General features: G+C 38.0%; 1 protein-coding gene across 4 annotated transcripts; it reads right to left on the bottom strand.

Annotated features, from left to right (window-relative positions):
- Nucleotides 1–397: 397 nt before the first annotated feature.
- On the bottom strand, nucleotides 398–15,488 carry si:dkeyp-84f3.9 (zinc finger protein 91). 4 transcript variants are annotated; one of them, XM_062063215.1, is made up of 3 exons: nucleotides 15,397–15,488; nucleotides 14,132–14,257; nucleotides 398–4,194 (listed from the first exon to the last, which is right to left on the bottom strand). In XM_062063215.1, exons 1-3 carry the CDS (start codon nucleotides 15,400–15,402, stop codon nucleotides 847–849), a joined length of 3,480 nt encoding a protein of 1,159 aa, XP_061919199.1. In that variant the 5' UTR covers nucleotides 15,403–15,488; the 3' UTR covers nucleotides 398–846. The 4 variants fall into 4 exon arrangements, with proteins under 4 accessions (XP_061919199.1, XP_061919198.1, XP_061919200.1 ...); XM_062063214.1 differs by lacking the exon at nucleotides 15,397–15,488 and adding an exon at nucleotides 15,193–15,300; XM_062063216.1 differs by lacking the exon at nucleotides 15,397–15,488 and adding an exon at nucleotides 14,938–15,284.
- Nucleotides 15,489–15,648: the final 160 nt, after the last annotated feature.

Raw genomic sequence — 15,648 nt, 5'->3', positions numbered from 1 at the left:
TTCCGTAAAGAGAAACCAGTGTGAACATTGACAGATTCTTGCATTGACATGTTAACATTCTACAGAGCAGAGTCCATGCAGTGAACACTTGTATTTTACATAACAGGGATATTCTGTGCTGAAATCTTTTCAAAGAAACGACTAAACACAAATGTCCACTATACTGGTTCTCAAAATATGAATAGTGAAGGAAGAAGTCAGTGATTTCTAAAAATGTGGACCCTCGAACAATTTCGTTGAACAGCTCTGGTATTGTCACTTAAGATATAATAAAACAGCCGCTGAAATGTGAAGGGTGTACTCACTTTTGTAAGATATCGCATGACCAAATGCTTATATTCTTGGTGTTTTGATGTCGAAACAAATGTATCAAAATAGTGCAGGAGTGACATAATGCTAAAACAAAACAGACCTTTATTGGTGATGACAAACATATACTGCAGGATTAAAACAGGAAAAATGTAACCTTATCAGCAAATGAACACGTGATGTAACTTACGAAAATGAACTAATGCAGTTACACTTTTGGGTAAAAGTTGTGTTAACTATAGCATATGTACATACAATATCTTAAAAGCCTCTTGCTTGACATTATGTTGACATTATAGTCTGAAAAGATAATGCAGCAGAAGGGGACATGGGGTCAATAACTGACAGTATGTTATGTACAATTTATACTGCAATGCCATGTAAACAACTTGTGATTGTGGTTCCATTATGTACAGCTCTGTCAAAGAAAATGTTATAGATCTTATTTTTACAATCAAATTATGGCTACAATGTGCTGTAATTCAGTCCAAAAACATTAAATATAATATAAAAAGTTATCATGTTATATCCTACTTTTTACACCAGACCTCTGGCATGCTCCAAATAATGCTGATAAAGGTCTGAAACTGCTGTATATTCCTTACCACACATAGCACACATAAGGCCTTGTGAAGACTCTTTTTGGGAGGTTGAAGGTTTGTCTACAGTTCTCAACGATGCGTTTGGCTTTTTTGTTACTTTGCCTTCAAGTCTGTGGCAATTTGATGCTTTGTCTTGTGTGATATTCCGTTTTTTTGGACAATGGGCAGTCTTATCCAAACAAAGATCATGATCTTGATTAAATGAATTTAAAGTCAGTATAGGGGAGTATTTTTGTTGCAAGTCTTTGTCTTGTGGTGGCAAAAGAGAGTTGTCTTCCTGGACTGTTGACACAGGGTCCTCATGTTCAGGACACAGTGTCATTACATGATGGTTTGTGGTTGGGTTATTAGATTGTGAACAATGATGATCTAAGAACAGGTTAAAGTCACAGTCTTTGTGCATGTCGTCTGCTGAGAAATGACAAAGCTGGTGACCGAACAGCAAATCGAGGGTTTTAAAACTACATCTGCACTGATCACAATTATAAGGCAGAAACACTCTCTTAGACTTTGACTGAATCCAGCGGAAGTCTCTGTGCTCGCTCATGTGTTGTTTGTACGACTGGACAAATCTGAATCCTTTGGAGCACAAGGGACACTTGAAGCGTCCTTGTCGCTGACGGTGGATTCTCTGATGACGCCACAGTTTGGTCCAGTTTTCAAGAGTCTTGCCACAACAAGAGCAGGCGTAACTTTGCTGGGGATCGTGAGTGAGCATGTGGGCTCGGAGCCTGCCCATGTGCCTAAAAAGTCGGCCACAACTAGGGCATAAATACTTCCTGGGGTCCGATCGGTTGTCCAGTTTGTTCAACTTGGACACAAAACATGACAGCTGACGAGATGGTGCCACTTTTGACCGGAATGTTTTTTTTGACTTGGAGGAACATATCTTGGGGTTAAGTAGGGAAGATGGTCGTTTGAGGATTTCATAATTGCTTTTGAGATTGGAGTCCGATTTTTCCTCTGATAAAAACTTATGTTTCGCTTCGGTGTACTCTACTAATGCCATGCCCTCTCTCGCTGCAATACCGGGGACATTTTTCTCGCCATGGCACTGACCACAATGGGCATTAAATTCAGACAGCTCACCAAAAAGCTTTTCACACAACAAACAAAGATAAAGGTTTGTCCCAATGTGATCTTTCATGTGATTTTTTAACTTTGGCAGGCTGTCCATAACAGCTTTGCAAATGGGGCATGTGTACATTAGCAACGACTCTCCTGCTATCCGTTTGCTGGGCTTGCTGCTTCTAGGAGGTCTACATGTATGGTTTTTTGCGTTGCCGTAATGGCTGAAGGACTTTCTACAGCCTGTGCAGTTGTACTGCTTCACCGACCAATGGGTCATCTCATGTCCGCGGAGCAAATAGCTCAGGGGAAAGGCCTTGTGACAGAGATCACATTTGTAAGGCTTTTCTCCGGTGTGGGTGCGCTCGTGCCTTACAAGGGCAGACTGAAACCTGAAGGATTTCCCACAGTATAGACACACTTTGCTTTCATTCTTGTCAGGGTCCAAAGCTCTCTTAGGAGTTTTACCGGGAATGACATCTGTGTTCGTGTTTTCCGTTTTCAAAATATCTTTATGTTCCAGCGCTTCAGCATGCATCTTCATGTGGATTAGATATTCGTCAGGGGAGCAAGTCTTTCTGCAAGATGTACATTCCTTAGTTAAGATATTCTTCATGTGTGTCTTTAGATGCAGATTTAAGTTGGAGTTCTTGCTAAAAGTTTTGCCACATTCAGGGCATACAAAGGGTCTCTCTCCTGTATGAATGCGTTGATGTATGACTAACTGAGACATGAAATTATATGTGCGACCACAGAAACCACATTTCAACAGAGTTTTTGTCCCTTTAGGGATGTAGATGACATTTATGTTGTTGTCCGCATTTGTGTCTGTTTCTGCTTTAGTGTTGGATACGTGTAGCGAAACATTAGATAATCTCCGTCTCCTCTTGCGGCCTCTTTTGCGCCTGAAAATGATTTTTTGATGGCTGGGCCCTTGCGAACCAATCGTCATTTTGGTATTTTGTAAACATGTACGACTATTTATAGACTTTGACACAGGACCCAATTGATCCAGCTCTACTTCTGTGTTCTCAAGTTTGATGTCAGTTTTAGGGAGATCTGCAGAAGATGCTACAATGTCATTGCAACCTGGCCCTGTCACTTGTGGAAGGCTGGTGGTCTCTAAATTGTAGAGTTTGCTCTGAGACTCTGTCTCTTGAAGACCATTCTCATCCACTGGCGGTCTTTTTGGGTTTTCAAATACTGGACCGTCCTTGCCATCAGAATGAGCTTGAGGATGCTCGCTATCCATGTGCTCAACAGTTTCTCTTACTACAGACTGCAGGGACATGTTGTCTCCATCTCCATTTGGTATCACCTGCACATTTGCACAATTTCTTCCCACCTGTTTAACAGTGTCTTTCGCTACAGGACAAAGGGACAGGTGGCTTGAGTTTTTATTTGGATGGAACTGCTCTGTGTCCTCAACTCCCTGCTTGACTATGTCTTCTACAGCCATAGAGTGTGAGTCAGTGGATAAGCAGGCCAAATTGGACACTTTAGCAGGGACTTTCTGATCGATTCGCAACTTTGATCTTCTTCTTCTTCTTCTATTTCTCTTTGGAGTCAGCAAGACCTCCATTTCCTTTGGGTCAGCTATAACATCGGCGTTTTTATCCATTGCTTGTTCCCTGTTACTACTCCGTTTTCTAGAACTCCTAAGGTTATTAACAATTGGAACCTCTGAAACCTCTGAAAATGTGCGTCTCCTTCGTCTGCCTCTTTTTGGTTTCTCCAGCAATGAAACATCATCTTCTGGTTGTCCATCCGATATTTCATATGTTCCAGGAGTCCTATCAAGAAGTGAATCACTTAAATTGTTGGACACAGTGTCACCATTGTATGTTGGCTCTGGTGCTATATGGGTGATATCTTCGTCTTGACCTGCCACGAGTCCGTCAACATTTGCTTTGACTTCCATCTCATTCAACAAGGGTTTTTTCTTTTTAGGACGGCCAGGTTTCTTTCGAACGCTTACATGTTGTCTACATGTTGACTTGCACACACTTGCAGGCGTCAATTCCGACTCCCCTTCCATCCCTACCGCTGAGACGATTGGTTCATCAGATTGCCGGATGGTATCAGCAGGTTCTACAGATTTTAGAGTGTATGATGGAGGGGGATCAGTTGAAGGTTCACTCATATTTGTTACTTTGGTCTCCTCATCCCATTTGAAATCCTGACTCTCCTCACTACACATTGTACCACCAGTTTCCTGTGGGAAAACACAAAGAAAGACATTACATTACAAGCATTATCGCATTTCTTAAGTATGCAAGTACAAATAAAGGCATACAAATGAGGTCTATGTGTAACGCATGCTTGAACCTGCGTCCCCAAATGCCCTCTGACAGTCGAGCAGCGCTATCCAGTAGGCTAAAAGCCCAGGCTGTTAACCCACTGTCCAGCGCATCTCTCTAAGGCAGGGGTCACCAACGCGGTGCCCGCGGGCACCAGGTCGCCCGTAAGGACCAGATGAGTCGCCCGCGGGCCTGTTCTAAAAAAAAATAAAAAAAAATTTAACATTTTTATTTTATTTTATTTCATTTATTTAAAAAAAAATTAAATCTACATAGAAAAAACACAAGATACACTTTCAATCAGTGCATCAACCCAAACAACCTCCCCCATGCACACTCATCCACACCCACTCACACAAAAGGGGTTATTTCTTTCTGCTACCAATATTCTGGTTCCCACAACATGGACAACACATCTGCAAGGGACACAGTCCCTGAAGCACACATGATTGTATAGGCTGCTGGTCCACTAACATTTTCATGAATTACTATTTTTTATGTAATTATTTTTATATTGTTTTACTTCCTTTTTTATCCAAGAAAATATTTTTTATTTATTTATCTTATTTTTTAAAAAAGGGCTTTATCTTCAACAGACCAGGTTGTCAATGAAATTAGATTTGTTTAAAGGGTTTTTAAAACCAAGCCCAGTCCAGATAATGTCCAAGTCGGACTCAGCAACACACACCTTCATTCATGTACACAGAAAAAAATTAGGGAACACAACAGATTGCATATAATTTATAAACAAAATCACATTTTCAAAATAAGCATTTATGTACAGTCCAGATTATGTCCAGGTCACTCAAATTAGGGAACACAACAACAGATATCATATAATCTATAAACATAATTATACTTTCAAAATAAGCCTTTGAGGACTTCTCATCTTTTTTTTAAATGTTTTTTGGCATCATTATCGTTTTCAACCATGTAACTTTCTAAAGTTAGAAAATACTGAATAAATGTTTTAAAGAAAGTAATACTAAGTGAATATCTGTTTTTGGCCTTAAAAAATAAACCTTTTACCGAGTACTATAATTAAATTGACTAAATCATGATTGTCAATGAACTCTCCTAAAATAACAGAAACCACATTAAGCTTCATAAACAAACCAATCCTTAAACACATTTTTTCAACTTCCACCCAAAACAAAGACACAATATGACAATACCAAAACAAATGCAGGGTGGATTCAGGCTCCTGACAACAAAATCGGCAATCATCTGACTCTGTCATATTCCATAATTTTAACATTTTCCCTGTGGGTAAGAAGTTATAAATAATTTTAATTTGAAAATAACGATTTTGCACATCGATAGTAGTTTTATAGATTAGTTTGAATATGGCATCCCATGGCAACGGGCAGTCAAAAAAGTCCTCCCATTTTCCATATGTGTTGTATGGGGCAGCCTTTAAAGATTTCTTTTAAAAAAATTATATATTTTTCTATTTATTTTAGTTCCTTTTTGCCAACTAGAATTTCTTATTAGAGGTTTACAAACTAATAATTTAGTAGTTCCATAATTAATTATTTGTTTCCATCTTTTCCCAATTACTCCAGTTAGTTGATAAAATGAAAAGCTTGAGCAAGCATCACCATACATAGCTCTAAATTCATCATACTTCATAATTTTACCATTCTCATTGATAATATCATTGACAAAAATGATTCCTCTTTCAAGCATATTTTTCCAAAAGAAAGGCTTTCCATCTATTACAATATTAGAGTTCATCCATATTATCTGCTGCAAAATATCGTCTCTTTTTTCTAAAATTGAAAACACCACTATGAGTGGATTGTTTCCTTTATGAACCCCGCCATGTTTCCCAGCAGACTCTCTACATAAGAAAAATGGGAGGGGATCACTTGTAAAAAAGGATACAATTTCTTTTGATACAGTACATATTTTTTGTCCAACAGGACATTTGTGTACCACTCAATGTTTAAATACATCTTTGGAACAATTGATGCTTTTAAAGACAGACACATAGCTTCAAGGTTGAGAAGTTTCAGGCCCCCATATTCATACTCTTTGTACAAAACCTTTCTTTTAATCTTTTCTGGTTTGCCGTTCCAGACAAAATCGAAGACCCTCCGCTCATAAATCTTAAAAAAGTTTTGTGATGGAGCTGGTAATGACAAAAACAAATAAATAAATTGAGGAATAATTAACGAGTTGGCAATAGACATTTTACCATACAAGGTTAGGGATTTCCCTTTCCATAATTGCATAATTTTGTCCAGCTTTCTTAGTCGATTATCATAATTTACTGAGCCTAGATCTTCCAGATTTTCTGGGACAACAACACTAAGTATGTTAACTTGTCCATCTGTCCACAAAACAGGCACTTTGCATTCCATTCGAAAGGACGTTCCCTTTAGATTTCCGATCCTTAACATTTTACATTTATCATAATTAAGCTTAAGGCCAGATTGCTGTGAAAATATGTCCAAAAGATTAAGAAGGTTCCGCAAACAATGAGGAAAAATCTTATCTTTGTGAATCAGCCTTTTCTGACATGAACTTCATCAAGAACAAACACAGAACACGCCTCACTGATGCACATCTGCAAGACTCACTCAGAGTTGCAGTGTCAAGTTACACACCAGAGTACAACACACTAGTTAACAGCATGCAATGCCAGGCTTCCCACTAACTGACAAAGAAACAGATAACAGTGTCCAGTTCAAAGTGTGACATGATTTAAAAATTTCAGAGTTTACTTTTGTATTTTACATGAGTTATTATTTGTACAAACATGGTGCAAAGTAATTCATGATTTGTTAAAAAATATTAGTGGCTAGCTAGTTAAAATGGGATATTGTGATTTCACAAGACTGTCTTAGAAGTGATCATTTGAAAATGTTCAATTTGAAAAATGTGCACTTGGAGAAAATATATAAATAAAGTGTTGCATATTGATATTTATCTGTTTCTATATATATTTATTGTGAGAAATCATTAAGATGATCAGTGTATCCACAAAGATAAAAATAATTAATTATTAATAATAACAGAGTTAAAAGTAAATTGAGCAAATTGGCTATTTCTGGCAATTTATTTAAGTGTGTATCAAACTGGTAGCCCTTCGCATTAATCAGTACCCAAGAAGTAGCTCTTGGTTTCAAAAAGGTTGGTGACCCCTGCTCTAAGGCATCAAGGAGTAACGTTCACTCAACTTACTTCTGCACAGCTAAGCTCGCTAACATCTATTACATAAAGTATGCACAATATCTGCTTCAACAAGAAAATAGTACCTAGAGATGTGACGTCCGCAAACGAAACCAGTCTTTTGAACAACTTTATTAAATGAATGACAACAACCGTTTGTTGGGCAGCTGTTTTCTATGCAGGCAGATCGGCAATTGCCCACGCTACATGAGCGTGCCACTTAAAGGCCTACTGAAACCCACTACTACCGACCACGCAGTCTGATAGTTTATATATCAATGATGAAATCTTAACATTGCAACACATGCCAATACGGCCGTGTTAACTTATAAAGTGCAATTTTAAATTTCCCGCGAAACTTCCGGTTGAAAACGTCTATGTATGATGATGTTTGCGCGTGACGTCGATGGTTGAAACTGAAGTATTCGGACACATTGTATCCCAATACAAACAGCTCTGTTTTCATCACAAAATTCCACAGTATTCTGGACATCTGTGTTGGTGAATCTTTTGCAATTTGTTTAATGAACAATGGAGACTGCAAAGAAGAAAGCTGTAGGTGGGATCGGTGTATTAGCGGCTGGCTGCAGCAACACAACCAGGAAGACTTTGATTTGGATAGCAGACGCGCTATCCGATGATCGGGTGAAGTCCTTCGTCGCGCCGTCGATCGCTGGAACGCAGGTGAGCACGGGTGTTGATGAGCAGATGAGGGCTGGCGTAGGTGGAGCGCTAATGTTTTTATCATAGCTCTGACAAGGTCCCGTAGCTAAGTTAGCTTCAATGGCGTCATTAGCAACAGCATTGCTAGGCTTCGACAGGCGGCACAGCATTAACGGTGTAGTTACAGGTCCAGTGTTTGGTTCAGTGTCTCCTGATAGTAGTATTGTTGATCTTCTGTCTATCCTTCCAGTCAGGGGCTTATTTATTTTGTTTCTATCTGCATTTAAGCACGATGCTATCACGTTAGCTCCGTAGCTAAAGTGCTTCACCGATGTATTGTTGTGGAGATAAAAGTCACTGTGAATGTCCATTTCGCGTTCTCGACTCTCATTTTCAAGAGGATATAGTATCCGAGGTGGTTTAAAATACAAATCCGTGATCCACAATAGAAAAAGGAGAAAGTGTGGAATCCAATGAGCCCTTGTACCTAAGTTACGGTCAGAGCGAAAAAAGATACGTCCTGCACTGCACTCTAGTCCTTCACTCTCACGATGCTCATCCACAAATCTTTCATCCTCGCTCAAATTAATGGGGTAATCGTCGCTTTCTCGGTCCGAATCGCTCTTGCTGCTGGTGTAAACAATGGGGAAATGTGAGGAGCCCTTCAACCTGCGACGTCACGCTACTTCCGGTACAGGCAAGGCTTTTTTTTATCAGCGACCAAAAGTTGCGAACTTTATCGTCGATGTTCTCTACTAAATCCTTTCAGCAAAAATATGGCAATATCGCAAAATGATCAAGTATGACACATAGAATGGATCTGCTATCCCCGTTTAAATAAAAAAAAATTCATTTCAGTAGGCCTTTAACTGGCAACGGACTAGAAAATAAGTCTGATTCAAAAGGAAGCGTAGCAGCATTTAGATTCACTTTTCTGATTCTTTGTTCTGATGTGGATATGTAAAGTAGTTTAAGTGTACACACAACAGGTAGGGGAGTACCATTTTGCATTCACATTTTTATTACTTCCTACTTTTTATTATTATTTTATTTGTACTTTTTATATACATATATACATTTTATTCATACTTATTATTTGTGTAATTTTTTCCTGTATTGTTAAAAGGCTTTAGTGCTACAAAGTGTTTCAGGTGAAGGAAAATTCAAAAATAGTGATGTCGCTGCCAAATCATGGAAATAAGGCACAACCTCATGTATTGTTTACAATGAAAACAACTAAAATTAAACTATAATAAATATGTCAGAGTACTTCCCACCAATAGGGGGTAAAACTATTCTGATTTACATAGTATCTTATAAAGGCTACCAGTGATCTTTTCCTTGATTAAAAAAAACAAAAAAACAGTTAAAAAAAACTATAAATAACCGCAAAAGTAATGAGCTAGTATTTTGAACGGCTCTTTGAGAACGGCTGTTCAATATCTGGCTCCCTTCAAAGAGGGAGGTCAGGATTATTAAAACTAAAAGGCATTGTAGAATTGCATACTCTATTAGTGATGTTCAAAACTATAAGTAAAGTTCTTCAGAAGGACTTACAAAAGTTATTTGTGTTCACGTCTGAAGATGAGAATCACAGAAGGCCGTATGACTTTAAACATCCAAGAACACGAACAAATTTGAAACAAAAGTGCTTGTCTGTTGCTGGTGTGAAAGCATGGAATTCTCTAAAGAAAGATTTAAAAAGTTGCAAGAATATTTTTTAATTTAAAGTTACAAAAAGAGACAACTGGCATTATATCAAACTGATTTTTGATTTTGATTGGACGTGTCATTGTGAAAATGCTTAAACGAAAATAAAAAGTATGTTTGAGTTCAGGTGTTGGTGGAGGGAACAGTGATAAAGTCATCTAAAATATTTTGTGTAAAAAAATGGGGCAGATAATTATAATAATATTCTTCTTCTATCTGCTCCTTTCTGATCATGGAAATGTATAAGAAACAAAAAACTATGATAGTGTGAACTGTACATGGCTTGTAAATATGCATTTTCATAAAAGGAATAAAAAGAAATGATGATGATGATAAAGATCCATAAATCCTAACTATAACAGCAACCGGGCTTGAACTAAGTTGGCATAAACAGTACTGTTGCAAAACCCCTAGGTGGTCACTACTAGTTGTATCATTTTAATTAAATTTCCAAGTTATCTTAAATAGAAGTACAGACAATTAGATTGTCTGCTGCAGTCGCCAGCTATATTAAATATATTTGTAATGTAATTACATAATTTGATATCGAAATGACAAAACTAACTTTAGTTGTTTTGTATCATTATTTTATACATCTGTGTATGCTGATCACCTAATCTGTGATCCCAATGCTTTATGTCTGCATATTTCATACCAAATTGAAGAGGGAAGTTTGCTAAACATGTAAAATACAGTACAAACTGCGGTAAAGCCATATTTTCAAGAGTAATCGCAAATACGCTGTTACATGGATGTGCAGGCACGCACACACACGCGCAAACAAATACACACATTATGACACTTTTTTTCCGCCACACAGCAGAGCGTTCATTGTGACATAACATTTTTTTGACCCAAAATAACACTTCAGTTTGCATTGACTAAAGCGAGCTATAACAGACTACTTCAACTTTAACAACCCCCATCACATCAGACCCTGACGACAATGCAATATGAAGTATAAACGATAAACCGTTGAATATTAAAAGTATGTGAAAGTTTGACGCCTACCTTGTTTACTTCCCTGACGACCTCCGAATCATACCAAGCAGCTAAAATGCGCCACACATTGGGAAGTGCGGAAAGAGTGTTTTGCATCTCACCCATCATGCACTGTAATGGATATATATGTGTAGTTTTTAGATATACATGTTTCATAATGTCTACAAAGTTCAATGAGCAGGAGGTGTGTTGACTTTATTTGTTGGTTATAGTTCATTTACACCATGAGTGGGGAAAGTTGTTTGGATTGGGTCATACATATTGGATGCTCTGTTCAAGTCACTTTAAAATGAAATTTGTGGTCATTGACCATTGCTTCTATTTTCACCCTCAAGATGGCGGCAATGCCACTCCAATTCAATCCAGAGTGAACTAAATTTAAACAAAAACACGCCACGGGACAATCTTCATGTTAAAATTGAAATGTCTCGCGAGCAACACTAAAGACTCCGGCGGGCCGCACTTGCTCCGAAGGCCATAGTTTGGACACCCCTGGTCTAGGTGCATCGATTTAACCTTTGCAGATTACCATAACCTGAGGACTATACAGACTCATTTCTGTACTTTCTGACTCCAACAATAATTTAATTAGATGCATGTTTTGGAGTAATCCAAATACAAGGCAAATAAATTGTTCAATAATTAATAATTTAGTACAAAATACCAGAATCATTTTTTTTAACAGAAAACTTTCCTGCGTAATTTAACACTTTTTTTTTTTTTTTACATCTTTCTTAAACAGACATATGTCCTGCTTAAGTTAAAAAAAACAGTATCAGTTCAGTGTCCAGTTTATTTATGATAGAGTAGGTCTACAACTTTCATCACTTTAATAATAAGAAATACAATGTGAGCTATTTGTGCTTCAATTATACAGTATGTAAGACTTGCAACATTTAAATAGTTCTTGTTTTATGAACTTTATAAAGCATTTCCTATACATTATTATTATTTGCTCACCTTAATTTTAAGAGGTTATTGTTAAGGGTAGAATTGTGTTTACATTGATGGATTGTTTGTTCAAATATACAGTGTCATGAAAATGTATTTGTTTCCTTCTCAAATTATTGCAGTTTCCCCATTTTAATGTTTAAGGTCATCAAATAAATGTAATTATCAGACAAAGATAACCCAAGTAAACATGAAATGCAGTTTTTAAATAGTGATTTCATCTAGCAAGGAAAAAATGACTCAAAAATAACTAGTCCTGTGTGAAAAAGTAATTGCCCCTTTAACCTTATAACTGGATGTGTCACCCTTAGCACAAACAACAGAAATCAAGCGTTTTCTACAACTGTCGTTCACATCTATCTTCGTAGAGATATTTTGGCCCACTCTTCCTTGCATTATTGTTTAAATTCAGCAACACTGGAGGGTTTTTGAGCATGAATACCAATTTTAAGGTCATGCCACACCATTTCAATGGGATTCATGTCCGGACTTTGACTAGAGCACTCCAAAACCATCATTTTGGTTTTTTGAAGCCATTCAGAAGTTGACTTGCTGGTGTATTTTGAGTTATTGTTCTGCTGCACAATGTAGGTGCGCTTCAGCTTGACTTCACAAAATGATGGCCGAAAATTCTCCTTCAGGATTTTCTGGTAAAGAGCAGTATTCATGGTTCCATCGATCCCAGCAAGTGGCCCAGGTCCTGAAGCAACAAAGTAGCCCCAAACCATCACACTACCACCACGTTTGAATGTTGGTGCAATGTTATTTTTCTAAAATGTTGTTACATTTATGACAAACGTAACGAGACATGCACCTTCCAAAAAATTCAACTTTCGTCTCGTCAGTCCATAGAATATTTTCCCTAAAATATGTATTTTTTTGCAAAAGGCAGCACGGTGGCAGAGGGGTTAGTGCGTCTGCCTCACAATACGAAGGTCCTGAGTAGTCCTGGGTTCAATCCCGGGCTCGGGATCTTTCTGTGTGGAGTTTACATGTTCTCCCCGTGACCGCGTGGGTTCCCTCCGGGAACTCAGGCTTCCTCCCACCTCCAAAGACATGCACCTGGGGATAGGTTGATTGGCAACACTAAATTGGCCCTAGTGTGTGAATGTTGTCTGTCTATATGTGTTGGCCCTGTGATGAGGTGGCGACTTGTCCAGAGGTTACCCCGCCTTCCGCCCGATTGTAGCTGAGATAGGCTCGAGCGCCCCTGCGACCCCGAAGGGAATAAGCGGTAGAAAATGGATGGATGGAAGACAAGCCTTTATGTTCTTTTTGGTCAAAAGTGGTTTTCGCCTAGGAACTCTGCCATAAATGCCATTTTTGCCCAGTCCCTTCTTTATGGTTGAGTTGAGATACCCTGAGTTCCTTTGTGACCTCCTGATTGAGTCGTCACTGTGCTCTTGGGGTAATTTTTGTAGGCCGGCCACTTCTAAAAAGGTTTACCACTGTTCCATGTTTTCTCCATTTGTGGACAATGGCTCTCACCGTGGTTCGCTGGAGTCCTAAAGCTTTAAAAATGGTCTTGTAACCCTTTACAGACTAATTAGGTCAATTAGTTTATTTCTCATCTGTTCTTGAATTTTTTTGGATCGTGACATTTTGTTGCAGCTTTTTAAAAATGTTTGGCAGACTTAAATTTTGTCAGAGCTTATTTTTATGTGATTTCTTGATTAAACAGGTCTGGAGGTAATTAAGTTTGACTGTAGTCAGTGAAAGTAAACTGAGATATCCAAAAAATGTAATTGGCCACAGTAAATTCATGATTTTACAAGAAGGGCAAATATTTTTACAGGTAGGGCCAGGTAGGTTTGGATAGCTTTTTTCCCTTACAACATTCAATAATTTAAAAACTGCACTTTGTGTTTGCTTTGGTTTTCTGTGCCTTATAGCTAAAATTTAAAACATTTAGTGGGGAATATTTTTATTTTGAGAAAGGGGGTAAATACTTTTTTTTACCGCAGTGTAGTAGCTCCCAAAAATGAGTACACACCTCACATTTCCGAAACTATTTCACCATTATAAATGTTTCCCTCTTAGTATTAGAGCAGTCAGTGTACAGTTTATGTAGCAGCATTGCATTATTGTCTACTGACAATGACTCAACACACCATTGTCTATATTGCTATAGAACCAAAATTGTGTCCGATTGATAAGGAAACATCACAGTGGTAGCATCAATATATGGGGTTGTATGAGCGCTTTCAACACTGGGGACCTGCGAATCAGTTCATTGAAGGAAATGTGAATTCTATTGTTATTGTCAATTCTGTTGTTAGTTTGTGCAGGTTTAGTATGATGGATGGGTAACAGACGGACAAATGGACACATATCCTACACACTAGCTACCTGATTGCTGTCTGTTGGTACATGAAAGGAGCTTCGAGGACGTGATGTCACAGGTGTCAACTCAGAGACTGTGTATTGCTCACTGCTTCTTCTGCTGAAGGAAATTTTACTCCCCATGTCAGGAGTCTGTGAATTAGACAGTGTATATTACAAAGTTGCGCGTCATAAAAATATATACTGAACTAACTTTATATATCATATAAAGATATGCCTTGTGGGTACCTGTTACAAATACTAAGATAGTTTAGTCATTTGTAAACAGGTTAACAATGATAGCAGTCTAATACATTGGATCGTTTTATTTCAAACCATCCTTCACTGTGTTTACATTATACAGCACAAAAGGTAGCAACCCATACTTGGCGAAGTGTTTGCACAAACTACTTGATTGATTGATTGATTTAGACTTTTATTAGTAGATTGCACAGTACAGTACATATTCCGTACAATTGACCACTAAATGGTAACACCCGAATAAGTTTTTCAACTTGTTTAAGTCGGGGTCCACGTTAATCAATTCATAGTAAATTCATGGTACTGAAATGAATGCTAAAAGTATTTATATTGACTATGTCAAATGGAGCTGGTTAAAGTATCGCGTTTGTTGACTTAATTTGGTCCACCTTACAACTTCATGCATTAACATAATAATTGCAGCCGTTTTTCTAACAATTGCAAGGTTTTGTTATGTATTTTTCCAGCCTAAATTAGCATTAATAATGGCGTTCTCAACGTAGGCCAGCTAGCAAAAAGGTACGAACAACAATCGAAGTAAGCATAAAAACCGCCACGTTGAAAACGCTCACCATATTCGCTGATATTGTTTAACGACTGTAGATGAAACAGAAAAAAATAAAAGTGCTTGCCTGAGCGGAAGAGAGTCAATATTTGTTCCTTCGTGCTAATGCTGCACTGACCACTGCTTAGCTAGCTAGTACTAGCTAGCTCAAAGCAACCATGAGCAATGTTGCATCGTGGCTGTTTTACAAACATGTAACCACGTTAATTACTCTGACAATTATGTTTACAGAGTAAACCACACTTTGTCATTTTTTACTGACTTTTAAGAATCCGTGTGTAAATCGATATGACGGTACAAAGCACCACAGGAGACTGCCAATCACGACCTGCATTGAATGTGTGTACTTCACGTGCCGTTGGAATTTGGGATTGCGTTGAAACTTTTCGAAGCGTAACGGAGGCGTTTTTTTAATCACATAAAAGTGATGAGCATACCAGTTATGTTCAAATATGCTTTATTTCACCTGCATGTGTCCGCTGTAGTATCTCTTGCACAGTACACTAAAACGTGGATTTGTGACTCTTTTGAATGACAACCTCCTTGTGGCGTAGTATTTGCGTAACTTCTAAATGATGTTTGTAAACGACGCCCTCTGCTGCACAGATGAGAGACACCAACAACTACAACTGGGGCAAGACTTGACCAGTTACTATTTTATTTTTAATGACGTTAACGTGACATTGTAATAAATAAAATCAGATGCCATATGTTTAAC

The sequence above is a fragment of the Entelurus aequoreus genome, linkage group LG11 (genome assembly GCF_033978785.1).
Source record: "Entelurus aequoreus isolate RoL-2023_Sb linkage group LG11, RoL_Eaeq_v1.1, whole genome shotgun sequence".
In the NCBI taxonomy this organism is placed as follows: Eukaryota; Metazoa; Chordata; class Actinopteri; order Syngnathiformes; family Syngnathidae; genus Entelurus; species Entelurus aequoreus.
Note: the sequence above shows the minus strand (reverse complement) of the source record. Positions and strands in the feature narration are given on the sequence as shown.

What these genes read in the sequence shown, in the direction of transcription:
- si:dkeyp-84f3.9 (XM_062063214.1), bottom strand. Translation starts at nt 15,264, where the DNA reads ATGCAGGTCGTGATTGGCAGTCTCCTGTGGTGCTTTGTACCGTCATAT. An exon ending in TTACACACGGATTCTTAAAA is followed by an intron (nt 14,258 to 15,192) that starts GTCAGTAAAAAA and finishes TCTAATTCACAG; the next exon opens with ACTCCTGACATGGGGAGTAA. An exon ending in TACCAACAGACAGCAATCAG is followed by an intron (nt 4,195 to 14,131) that starts GTAGCTAGTGTG and finishes GTTTTCCCACAG; the next exon opens with GAAACTGGTGGTACAATGTG.